Here is a 13,289-nt window from a genome sequence, read left to right on the forward strand (position 1 = left end):
GAAATAAACTAAAGTGTATTTTTAAATAAGTCAATTAAGAATGTATTGGAGAAACAGTATGGAAGTCGAAGAAATGGGAAATTATTAACTATAATATGGCATATAAAGAGACTTTGGAGAAAATGCATACTTACATCGATGTTGAGGAATTGCAAGATTTCACATAATTGCTCTTTGAGAGTGCCCTTTATTTCTGACAAAAATATCAAATCATTTACTTGTAGAAAATACTACTTTATGGACCATGTCTTTGAAGGCTTGTTTTACTTGCTGGTTTCTCAGGGTGTAAATGAAGGGGTTGAGCATGGGGGCAACAGAGGTATTGAGAATAGCTACTCCCTTGATCAATGATGCCTTTTCTTTTGCAGAGGGATTAGCATACATGAACATACAGCTTCCATAAGAAATGGAAATGACAATCAAATGAGAGGAACAAGTGGAGAAAGCCTTTTTTCTCTGACTGGCAGATGGGATTCTCAAAATAGTCCTGATAATGTACATATACGATAAAATCACCAACGCCAAAGTGAATAGCAAAGTAACCAAAGCAAAGTAAAATCCAATTGCTTCTAGGAGCCATGTATCTGAGCAAGACAGTTGTAAAAGGGGGAAATAGTCACATACAAAGTGATCAATGATATTGGAAGCACAGTAATCCAGCTGGAGGAGAAGCATAAGGGGAGGGAAAATGGTCATAAACCCTCCCAGCCACGCACACAGCACAAGCAGGGTGCAGAGTTTCCTGTTCATGATGATTGTATAATGAAGGGGCTTGCAGATGGCAACATAGCAGTCATAGGACATGGCAGTTAGAAGGTAAAATTCAGTCACCCCCATGAAAATAAAGAAAAATAGTTGGGCTGCACAGTTATTATAGGAAATAGTCTTATCCCTGGTGATAACTGCCCCCAGAAATCTAGGGATACATACAGTTGTAAATGAGATTTCTAAGAAAGAGAAGTTCCGGAGGAAGAAATACATAGGCGTCTGTAGATGGGAGTCCACCAAGGTTAGGGTGATGATAATCAGGTTTCCAGCGACACTTAGTATATATGTTATAAATAAAAAAAGAAAAATCATAATCTGAAGGTCAAAATCATCAGAAAGACCTAAGAGGACAAACTCTGTGACCACCGTGTGGTTCATTTATCTGTCTCTCTCTTTCTATTCTTTTAAAGATATTTAGGTGGAAAAAGTATTAAAGAGAGGCGATGAGAGATATGATTCATCATGATCAATATCATCATCACTAAATTCTAAAACATTTTTATAATCTGTGCAGATTTTATTTTCTTTTGGCTGGCTTGTTTGCATTATGTCTTAATACATATTTATGAGTTCTGCTTTATGTACTAGTTCTTTTATTTTAAACCTAGATGTCTTATTTTAAATCTAGGAGAAGTTAGGAACAATTCATGCAACAAATCACATCATTGAGATATGGTAACTAAAATTAATACTTTTTGCAAATCTTACATTTTTCTTGAACCAATCATATGAAATATGCATGTTCTTTTTTTCCTGTCATGTATTTAGTAGAGGATACTGCCACCTAAAAACAGAAAAGAATGATCTTAATTCTATCAAAATGTAAAAGTGAAACTTAGAAGACTAAAATAATTTTCTATAAGAAATCAATTAATAATTTTCTTACAAAATAAATTAATATTTTTACATTATTCATTTTTATCTTTAACATTAATTTTTATAGTGTAATATCAAGATGATATGAAAACATTCTGTACATATTATGTAATAATATGTATATTTTCATTAAGATAGAATAAGTAATCTATTTTGTTTAACAAATAGTGAACATATTCACTTATAATTCCATAAAAATCATTGTTTGACATCTTCTATGACTTTATGGAAATATATATAGGAGAAATTTTTTTTTTGAGCTTAAAGGAATATGCAGTATTTATCTATCTATTTTTCATTTTGCACTGAAGTACAAATTGGAAAAATACTACTTGCCTCAGATCTTAGCAGCTCTGTCACTCAGATTGTAGCCAGTGTATTTTCCCTTTGAGCATCCTTTTTTCTGAGTTATTAAAGTTTATGAAAAAAATCTTTCATTCTTTTGTAATTTGGCCCCACATTTGTCTTTTACATGAGAACTCTGATCCATAAGGATATTTTAGAACTATATGTAAAAAGCACTCCCCCACTCATCCTAACCTATTCAGTTAATTCGCAGCTAGTTGGATAGACCATGCTGTAAATGTGGTTTACTAAAATTGTGACAGTTACCTCTTTCATATTTTAGATAGTCAAATTTCTGCCATGAAGGATAGAATGTAAAACCATCACTTCTCTGCCAGCCACTAGCAAATTCCTAATCAAATTTTATTTTATTTCTTTCTCCATTTTATGATGGCTCAAAGGAAATAGCTCAGCAAGTAGAAATGGAAAGTCAGAAACCTGAAGATGTGGAAATATACAATAGTCCTCTTCAATTATGTTGATCTAGAAGTTTAAGAAAGCAACATTTAAAAAGAGAACAGAGAGCCCTGGTTAGTGTTTCTCAGTGGGCAGAGTGCTGGCCTGAGCACCAAAGGGTTGCAGGTTTGATTCCCAGTCAAGTGCACGAACCTGGGAGGTGGGTTCGCTCCCAGCCCCTGGTTGGGATGCATGCAGGAGGTAACCAGTTGGTGTGTCTCTCTCAACCTCCTCACTCCCTTCCTTCCACTTCCTCTGAAAAGCAATGGGAAAAAAATATCCTCAAGTGAGGATTAACAAAAAAAGAAAAATAATACATTAGAAAAAAGAGAATTGAGAGAGATATGACAACAATGGGTATTATGAGTATAGATTCTGAAACTAGGATCTGGCTTCTAGTGGCACTGTAGTTCAAATATTTCAAGTCTACTTGTCTTGACCTCAGAAGAAAGTTATGCATTGATCTCTTGGGAACAAGACAAAGTCCAGGCCACGTCTTGGCTACATTATAGACCATGAGGGATTTCTGGAAATCCTCCTTGGATTTTTCAATAGGCTAACTCTTCTCTTAGCCAATGGTTATGTTCATCTTTGTATCCCACAGAGGACCTAAAATGTTGCCTTTTAGAAAATAATTACTTCCATTAATCACAATTGCTTACTATTTCATGAGTAATAAAATAGTTTTGAACTCCACTATCTTACAAAAATACAACTCCTTATTTATATTAAATAATCTTGAAATATAAAAGTTTTCTACATATATTCTTTTATTTATCCTTTGGCTTTTTTAGTGTTGGGGCATCAAGAAACAGTATTATTTCATAATTCTAAGTTAAATAATAACTATTATAATACACATATTGTGCTCACAATGATTTTCTGACAATTTTTAATGTGATTACATAGGTTAACTAAATTAACCCTCATTATAAACAGCAATAATTAATTTTGTCCATCATTTTTCTCACCTTGGTCTTTACATTTATTTATCATATTTTTAACATTCTAATGAGACATATTACAAAATACTCATTTTGTTTATTTCAAATTCCATTAAGTGAATTATTATTTTTTAGTTAATATTATTTATTTGGTAAAACACAATGAGTATTTTATGTTAAGTGGAATAATCATTATTTATTGTTCTTCATGTTTCCAAAATATTTTGATTATAAAAATTATATTATATGTAATCAGTTAATAATAAGCCATGCATTTGTTATCTATATATATAAAAAGCCAGCGACCAGAACACCATAACGACCAGAATTACTGGTGGCTATGATGCCCACTGCAGCCAGTAAACCCGCCAGATCTGGTGGTGGGGCTGGCTGGCCAACGCCCTGTGGCCCTTTCCCCCAGCCAGCCATGCCCCTATCAATCCCCCCAACCCCAACAGGGGGTGGGGCTGTTGGCCAACCTCCTGCAGCCCCTCCCCCAGGCTGGCCCAACCCCCAATGGGCCCTCTCCACCCCAATCAGCATGCAGCCCCTCCCCTCAGCCAGCTCTGCCCTCAATCGCCCTCCCCCCACTCTAATCAGGGGCAGAGCTGTCTGGCCAACCACCCATAGCCCCTCCCCCAGGCCGCTGGCCCCCAATCAGCCCCCTCACCCCATTTGGGGGCGGGGCTGGTTAGCCTACCACCCACAGTCCCTCCCCATCGCGGGCCCCACCCCTGATCAGCCCCCATCACCCCAATCAGCCCACAGCCCCTCCCCCAGCCAGTTCCACCCTAATTGTCCCCCCACACCAATCAAGGGTGGGACCAGCCGGCCCACCACCCATAGCCAGCCTCGCCCCCCATCGCCACCCCACCCCAATTAGGAACAGTGCCTGCCAGCTAATCGCCCATAGCCTCTTCCCCCAGCCAACCTGGCCCGATTGGGCCCCAATTGGAGTGGGCTGGGCAGCCAACCCCCCTCCATCTCCTCCTCCCAACAGGCCAGGCCCTGATCCACCCCAATTGGGGCCAAGATGGCCTGACCACACCCGTACACGAATTCCTGCACTGGGCCTCTAGTATAATTATATAAGTTATTAATACATATTGTGTAACAATGTTATATATTTAAAAAAATAACTAAATATGTATTTAATATAAGAAATACAATAGTGAATTTATATAATAAAATAATAATACAGCCATCAATGTAGAACTAAATCACGGCTGGGACATGTCTATTTGGGAATTACTTATTAAAAGAGAGGAACTAGAAGAGAGTGTGTAGAAAATAGAAGAAAAATATAACTCAAATCTATGATAGTGCATGTGTGTTATGTGCCATTAAGTTAGCTCAGACTCTGAGTAACCTTGTGAATGAATAATATCTACCATGTCCTGTCCTCAATAGCTCCACTCAGCTCCTGTGGACTCATGCCTTTGACTTCTTTTAGGGAGTCAATTAACTTCTTATTTGGTCTTCCTCTTTTCCTGCTGCCTTTTTGTTTGTTTATTTTGTTTCTGACAATTTGATTATAGTGTGTTTCAATGTGAATACCTTTAGCAAATTTCAAGTACATAGTACAATTATTAGTAACTATAGATACTATGTAGTACATTAGATCTCCAGAACTTATGCATCTCACATAATTGATTCTCTCTTCCCCTTGACTAACATCTCTCCATTAGTCAATTATCATTCTACTCTCTGAGTTCAAGTTTTTAAGATTCCACATATAAGTGAGATTATGCAGTATTTTTCTGGGTCTTTCACTTACTATAATGTCTTCCAGTTCACATCCTGTTTTAGCATATGACAGAATTTACTTATTTTTAAGACCGAATTATATTTTATTATATATATAAACCATTTTAACCCATTTATTAGTTGATGGGCATAGGTATTTCTATATCTTGTCCTTTATGAATAATGCTGCAATAAAACTGAGGATGCTGATGCCTCTTTCAGATATAATTTCATTGGCTACTGGAATTATATACCCAAAAACGTAAGACTACTGGATCATACAGTAGTTTTAACTTTTGAGGAACCTTCATACTGTTTTCCATAATGGCTATTTTAATTTACATTCCCACCCCAAATGTTTATGAGGATTCCTTTTCTCCATGACCTTGCTAAAATTCATTTTTTGGAGGTGGTGATATCTTATTATGGTTTTTAATTCTCTATAAAACTTAAATAATTTTATTTAGATATAAAATAATTTGTATATATACTCAGATTTAAGCAAATCCAAAACTTCAGAGAAGTGGAATTTACCTTCTATGGAATTAGAATAAACTTATTCTATATATAGGCAGTCTTCAGATTATGTTGGAATTGATGTATGTTGTTTCGTGGTTACATCAGCATCTCTCATTTATTTATAAAAAAATATTCTGTCATTTCAACATATGTAAAGAAGTGCTTTATGTTTTTTATTATTTACTGTATTTACCACAAGTAAAGGTCAGGAATTGTTATCTTTCTTTTAATTTTTTTTTACTGTTTCACTTCATTACTGCTGTGTATGTGCTCCATGTGAGTGACGTAGGTGCTTGTGTAGGTGGGTTCTGACTCACTGCGAAAATTGGCATTACATTGCAGCATAGGAACGGGTCTCCAACGTAACCCGAGGACCTACTGTATCTAATGGCCGCTATTTTTGATAGATAATTTATATGACATACTCTATTAAAGTGGGGAAAAAGTACTGTTTCTCAGTTTTTAAATGAAAACATTTACATTTTCAATAAATTATAAGGTATTGCCCTAACCCCGTGGTCGGCAAACTGCAGCTCATGAGCCACATGCGGCTCTTTGGCCCCTTGAGTGTGGCTCTTCCACAAAATACCATGGCCTGGGCGAGTCTATTTTGAAGAAGTGGCGTTAGAAGAAGTTTAAGTTTAAAAAATGTGTCTCTCAAAAGAAATTTCAACCGTTGTACTGTTGATATTTGGCTCTGTTGACTAATGAGTTTGCCAACCACTGCCCTAACCGGTTTGGCTCAATGGATAGAGCGTTGGCCTGTGGACTGAAAGGTCCCAGGTTCGATTCTGGTCAAGGGCATGTACCTTGGTTGCAGGCACATCTCCAGTAGGGAGTGTGCAGGAGGCAGCTGATCGATGTTTCTAACTCTCTATCCCTCTCCCTTCTTCTCTGTAAAAAATCAATAAAATATATATATATATATTTTAAATTATAAGGTATTTACATTTTCCCAGAGAAACTATAATATAGTTAAGAGAATATCTGTCAAATATAAATTAAAAATAAAATTGTATTTTCTATGTGTAGTAAATAAAATATCATATAACTATTTTATAAGTATCACTGTCATTCCTAGTGATTATTTTTTCCTACACAAAACTCAAAATATAATTTTACTTTTAAAAATAATTATTATTTAATAAGTTGTAATATTGCATACCTGAAACTAATAGAAACAATGTAAGATTTATACCAACTACCCATAAATTAAAAAATAAATTTACTGGATGAAAGAAAGTGAAGGGGTTCACCAAATAACATATATGCACAACCCATGGACACAGACAACACTGTGGTGATGGCCTGAGGGAAGGGGCACTGGGGGCTGGGTAGAGGGATAGAGAGGGGGGAAATGGGGACATCTGCAACAGTGTCAACAATAAAATAAAGAAAAAAAATTGAAAATAAATACATTTTAAGAAAGTTGTGACAGTGTTCAGAAGAATGAGAGTCAGAATGACATAAGAAAAATAGTTTAAATTAAATGGGAAATATATAAAACAAACAGAATTGTTAGAAATAAAAAGGATGACAGGGAGTTTATTGTGATTTGTAGAAGCTACTGAAATTTCATGTTTACATTTTAACAATTTCTCGTAATGTTCTCAAATTCCTAACACCACATTATTTCATCTGCTTGTGAAGAATAGTCTTCCTTGCCATGTCCATGAAGGCTTGCTTGACTTGCTGATTCCTTAAGCTGTAAATAAAGGGGTTCAGCATGGGAGCTACTGAGGTGTTTAGCACAGCAACTCCCTTGCTCAAAGACACCCTCTCCTTTGCTGAAGATTTGATATACATAAAAATGCAGCTGCCATAAGAGATAGAGATGACAATCATGTGAGATGAACACGTAGAAAAGGCCTTTGTCCTCTGACTAGTCGAGGGAATTCTTAAAATTGTTCTGATGATATATATGTAGGATAGAAATATCAGTGCCAGAGTGAACATTAGAGTAAACACAGCACAGGCAAACCCCATCATCTCTAGGAATTTTGTGTCTGAACAAGAAAGTTGCAGCAGGGGAAAATAATCACAGGTAAAATGATCAATAATATTTGACCTGCAGTAATCGAGGTTTAAGAGCAAGATGAGTGCAGGGAAGATGATTAAGAATGAAACTAGCCACGAAGAGCAGACAAGGAGTATACAGATTCTTCGATTCATGATGGTCATGTAATGCAGAGGTTTGCAGATGGCAACGTAACGATCATAGGACATGGCAGCCAGAAGGTAAAACTCAGTGACTCCCAAGAGAATTAAAAAAAATAACTGAGCAATGCAATCATTAAAGGAAATGGTTTTATCTCCTGAAATAATAGTGGCCAGGAACTTGGGAATACTGACAGTTGTGAATGAAATCTCTAATAAGGAGAAATTTCTGAGGAAGAAATACATGGGGACCTGGAGGTGGGAATCCAGCAGGGTAAGGGCGATAATGGTCAGGTTCCCAGTGATGCTCAACGTGTAGGTGATGAGCAGAAAGACAAAGATCACCACCTGAAGCTTTGGGTCATCTGACAGTCCCAGGAGAATAAACTCTCTTACTTCTGTATGGTTTCTCATTCTTCAGTTGCTACTTTTTGTTTTTCTCCTGCCAGATCGATAGGAGAAAGCACGAGGAACAAACCATCACAAATCTTGAAGTGGCAGGTCCGGGATTTGTTCCCAGACGTTTCTGACCCCAAATACACCCTGTGAAGTTTCAGAGACGTGTCCACAAAGTTTCTTCCCAATGAGAACCAGCTTTGTGCTATTGCTCCAGTCCCTAAATGTTTCCCATTCTGTGTAAATGTTTAATCACATTGAGAATCCTAAAAAAATGAGAAAGATAATACATTGTTAAGTAAAACGTGACTTTTGTCCTTAGCCACTTAACAATTTTGTGAACACTCAGCTTTATCAACTCCTGCTGCACTTCATTGGTAGTCAGAAACACTAATTCCATTGCCACCAGCAACCTGAGATGCTAGGGAAAGAGGGGAGAAAGAGGCAGAAAATAATCTAAGTAGAAAACACTTAGACCTGAGGCTGATTACATCTGAGTTATTTTATGACATTTCAGCATACCTATCTGCCATTTGTATGACCTTTATTCCTATGCGACCCATTTCCTTTTATATTTTTAAAATCTTCATATTATTATTATCATTATTATTTAAAACGTTCTTTCAGTTAAAGAGTGAGATGAATGATCGCCAGGAATACTTAATAACTCCAATAAAGCTGGTCTTAACAGTTTAATGTCTTTATTTGTATGTGTTTTTACTTATTTTTTTTTAATTTTAATTGATATTGAGAAAGAGAGAGAGAGAGACCAGTTGCTTCTTGAATGTGTCAGACCAGGGATCAAACCAACTACCTTTTGATTTATGGGAGGGCACTCCCATCAACTGAGCCACACCAGCCAGTTTCTTGTGTTTTTAAAATATTAAGTTTCATTTTTTTTTAAATAAAACAGATGATATTACCATAGATATTTTCATAAGGAATAGTGATGATATCTAGGCTAAATCCAAGCCACTTACTAGTTCTGAAAATCAGTCCCTTTGAGCTTCTTCTATAAATACAGTTTATTCCTCTGTATACAAGCCTATCTCATAAGGTTATTGTGAACATTAAATGAGTTAATATACGTGAAGCATTTGGAAAAATGTTTAGCATTTAAAATAAGCCACACAAGTTTTTGTTCAATGAAAAAGATGTTCCCTAACCACTGAGCTGAAAACCTTTGGGCTTAACATGGTGCCCGTGTGTGAAAACCAATATCTAATTTAAATAATAATGAATGAATTTAGCACCAAGAGAATCACATAGAAACAATGACAAAAATAAGGAGGAATCTCTGTGAGGCATTCTAGACAAATGAATCTTAGCCCTGTTCTTCCACTTATGTGCATGCTGACCTCTCCCATCATAGTGTATCTGTCCTCTCCACCCCACCACCCCCTACCTCCTCTGTACAAACCACATGCCTTATGTTGATCTAGAACCTGATCACCACATTTGAGGCATGTTAGATATTTGCAGCATGTCAACATGGCTACCAGTGGCCACTTTTTCTTGTTGTTGTTTTTGTTCATCACTAGTAATAGTAACCTTTCCGAGAAAGATTGTGAAGCTTGCATTAAATAAAGTAAATGAATGCAACTAGTATTGTAGGTAGCAAATTTCAGTGACACCCCAAATCACCTCCTTTCTTATTTCCACATTAGGTTGAGTGCCCATTGTATGAGTTCTATAAGAATCTTATATTCATTCTTCCCAACCCAACACATATACTGTGCTGAAATCTCTTGTGAACTCTCTTTGCATTTATGCAAGTTAGGACAGTCTTACCTCCAAAGCTATTGAAACACAATCCATTGCCTAGTGTAGTCATAGTAAGTTTAAAATAAACACTTTTCTTATTAGTTATTGGTGTTGAGTTTATTACTGAGTCACATATTGCCATCAGGTGCAGTTCTCCATTTTATGTCAAATTCTGGGCTTTATATTATGTAAGTAGTATCTTTGTTTTATAAAATGTGTTTTCCTACTTTTCAAGATATAGTCATATACTTAGCCTAAATTATCTATATTGAGTACATTTATAACAAAGGACATGTAAATAAGATAAATATTTTTCTAAATAATTTTAAAGAAAACTTCTTAAAATATTAGCTTAAAGCCAGAGAAACTCTATATTACAGGATACATAGAGTTTGTTCCTCAGAGAGACTAAGAGGCTTTAATTGATTCCATTTTTTTCTGGTGTGTTTTGTTGTTTTTAATAATGGCAAATGTTGCAGTGGTGGAAATATCCCTTAGTAATGCTATAACTTTGAAAGTTTAATTGTTTCAACTTTATCTATGTTTATTGAATTCTCTCTTCTTTGGCTCAACTTCATTTGAGGTCGGTCAGTGGGAAAATTTGGTAAATCATATCTCCACAGCACTGTGCTTTATTGATCATACTGCTCTGTTTTTTTCTACTTTATGAATTTAAAGAGTTGTTCTCGGTTTAGGTCTATACCTTAGAGAAAAGGAAAATTGTTCAATTTGTGTTGTGGGAAACTTCTAGTTTGGCTTCATAATTACTCTAAATTTATTTTGGGCACTACTCCATGATTTGGGCTTTGGAACATGACACCGGACCCTTTAAGAACCTCTCTTGGCCTGAATGAAGCAAAGACTCCTCAGGAAGACCCAATAAGTGGTCAGAAAGATTGTTTAGATGCTTTTTTCCTTTTCATAATTACTTTCGGTGAGTATTTCCTGGAGAAATCTGAATAATTTATATTTCATCATTTCAATAATGATGATGGGGATATTAAAATCCCTGCATTCATACCAATATTCATAGAAACACATCAAGAAAAAGGAGACATCATTGAATCACTTTCAATAACAATTTTAGAAATAGTAACACTCATATCTGTACGGGTTTATGACAAATGTCAAATAATTCACACTTTCTTTCTTTTCTTTTTTTTTTTACTCCTCACCTGAGGATATTTCTTCCATTGATTTCTAGAGAGAGTGGAAGGGAGGGAACAAGGGGAGAGAGAGAGAGAGAAACGTTGACATGAGAGAGATACATCCATTGGTTGCCTCCCACATGTGCCCCTACTGGGGCTGGTGAACTGAGTACTTGCCCTTGACCAGGAATCAAAACCGCAGCCCTTTGATCCACAGGCTGATGCCTTAACCACTGAGCAAAGCCGGCCAGGGTATAACTTCACACTTTCAATTCATTAGTTAGCCATCTGTAATTTGGACAAGAAAGGAAAAGTTAATTGATAAAATTTTTTGGTATCAAAACATTATTCATTTTTTATTTATGGCATTCTAGGCTAAATTGTTAATACAGAAAGTATATGGATTTTTCAGTTAGAGAAATATGGATTAAAATTCAAATGGACCACTTAATGGACTAGTGACTTTAAGTGAGTTAATTTCTTTAAGCTTCAGTTTTCTCTGTTTTAAATGAAGCTGACTACCATGAATAATGCTGCAATGAACATAGTGGTACATATAAATTTGTAAATAAATATTTTCAAAATTTTGCGGTAGATATCAAGAAGAGGGATTACTGGGTTATATTACAGCTGGATTCTTAAATTTGCAGACCTCCCTTCCTGTTTTCCATAGTAGCTGTACCAATTTACATCCCTACCAGCAGTTGAAACTTATATAATGTTATCAACCAATGTTACCCAATAAATTGAATTTTAAAAATGAAGTTTCAAGGATGTTTTGAGGATTAATTTGAATAATATAAATAAAAGTGCTCAATTACTTATGTGGCACTTAATATATGTTAAGAAGAGCTGTTTTCTTTATTTTTCTCTTAGTTGGAATTAATTCAACCTCTGGAAAGGATATTCACAGTAATTGTGATTTATCAAAACAGTATTTATTTTAGTGAAATACTAAGGACTTTTAAATTTTCTTTCACTTAGCCCTAGTAACACACCTATGAAACTTTATCTTTATTCCCAAATAAAGAACTGAAGCTCAGAGAGGTTATGTACATTAGACATATTCATACATCTGGAAATGTCAAATATAATTACACTCTATCTAAAATGAAAATATGTTCTCTTAAAGTATTGCACAGCCTATATTCAATTAGAAACACACAGCCACAGAAATGATAATTTCCTGCCTTTATAGAGAATTGATATAATAAAACAAAATATATGAATCTTTTTTTAATTTTCAATATATACAGTTACAAAACATAACTCAAATATGTAATTTGAATTAATTAAAAGTTGGCTAATAAGTGATGACTCAATGATAAGATTTGGGAGACCACCATTGCCTTCTTTCTGCCACACTTACCTCTGATTTTCCAATTGCTCACCAACAGTCAGAACGCCTGGACTGTGAAAACTATTAACAGCTGTCACTGTTAATAGGATATCAACGTTTCTGAAAATATTTCCTCTCACTTAACAATTTGCTTTCTATTGTCAATGTTTTTGTCTTAAATATCCCATTTTACCCAGAGGGGACATATTACTTTGACCATAGAGAGTGAGAAAGAATCAAATATATAAAAGAAAAGAAAAGATCAGGAGGTGTTTTAAAACTCTTAGAATGGTTTCTATATAGATTTTACTGGCACAAGCTGCTTAATGTTTTATCTAGTCTCTCTGACACTGGGGACCAATTTAGTGAATCAAAATTGCCAGAACAGGAAGATATACAGCACACTAATGAGTGTAATGGACAATACATATTAGTATTAAAGTTTGTAAAGAAGCTTGGTGGACAGTGGCTCATGCGACAGAAAAAAAAATAATAATAACAACCAGCAAACAATAAAACTAAATGTGAGGTTTGTTTTCCTTGACATTATTTTCAGACAGAGATTAGCAATCAAATATCTTAATTCCCAATGCAGATCTCTCCCTAATACTCTATGCCATTAAAAAAATGAATCTTTAATCTATCACATTATACTATGTACATTCATTAACTCTATCATTTTTAATCTGCCTTCCAAAAAAGTGTTTGGTACCATAATACTGCTAATGTATTATGCTTATTTTTTTTGCTCAGTCTTGCTCACCAGGAATGGTAGTTGAAGAGTTTCTGGTTTTGATTGATTCATGTTGCAACTTATATGCCAAATGTAAT

At 35.3% G+C, this 13,289-nt stretch overlaps 2 protein-coding genes across 3 annotated transcripts; both read right to left on the reverse strand.

The window, feature by feature from the left end:
• Positions 1-210: 210 nt before the first annotated feature.
• Positions 211-2,265, reverse strand: LOC103304542 (olfactory receptor 6C3). Of its 2 annotated transcripts, XM_054718425.1 has the most exons (2): positions 2,239-2,265; positions 211-1,122 (listed from the first exon to the last, which is right to left on the reverse strand). In XM_054718425.1, the coding sequence occupies exons 1-2, from the start codon at positions 2,263-2,265 to the stop codon at positions 211-213; spliced, it is 939 nt and encodes a 312-aa protein (XP_054574400.1). The 2 variants fall into 2 exon arrangements, with proteins under 2 accessions (XP_054574400.1, XP_008159628.2); XM_008161406.2 differs by lacking the exon at positions 2,239-2,265 and having other exon boundaries at positions 211-1,146.
• Positions 2,266-7,283: 5,018 nt separating this feature from the next.
• LOC103304541 (olfactory receptor 6C1) lies at positions 7,284-8,225 on the reverse strand. Its single transcript, XM_008161405.2, has one exon. The coding sequence runs from the start codon at positions 8,223-8,225 to the stop codon at positions 7,284-7,286; it is 942 nt and encodes a 313-aa protein (XP_008159627.2).
• Positions 8,226-13,289: the final 5,064 nt, after the last annotated feature.

Source organism: Eptesicus fuscus, chromosome 7 (genome assembly GCF_027574615.1).
Source record: "Eptesicus fuscus isolate TK198812 chromosome 7, DD_ASM_mEF_20220401, whole genome shotgun sequence".
Taxonomy (NCBI): Eukaryota; Metazoa; Chordata; class Mammalia; order Chiroptera; family Vespertilionidae; genus Eptesicus; species Eptesicus fuscus.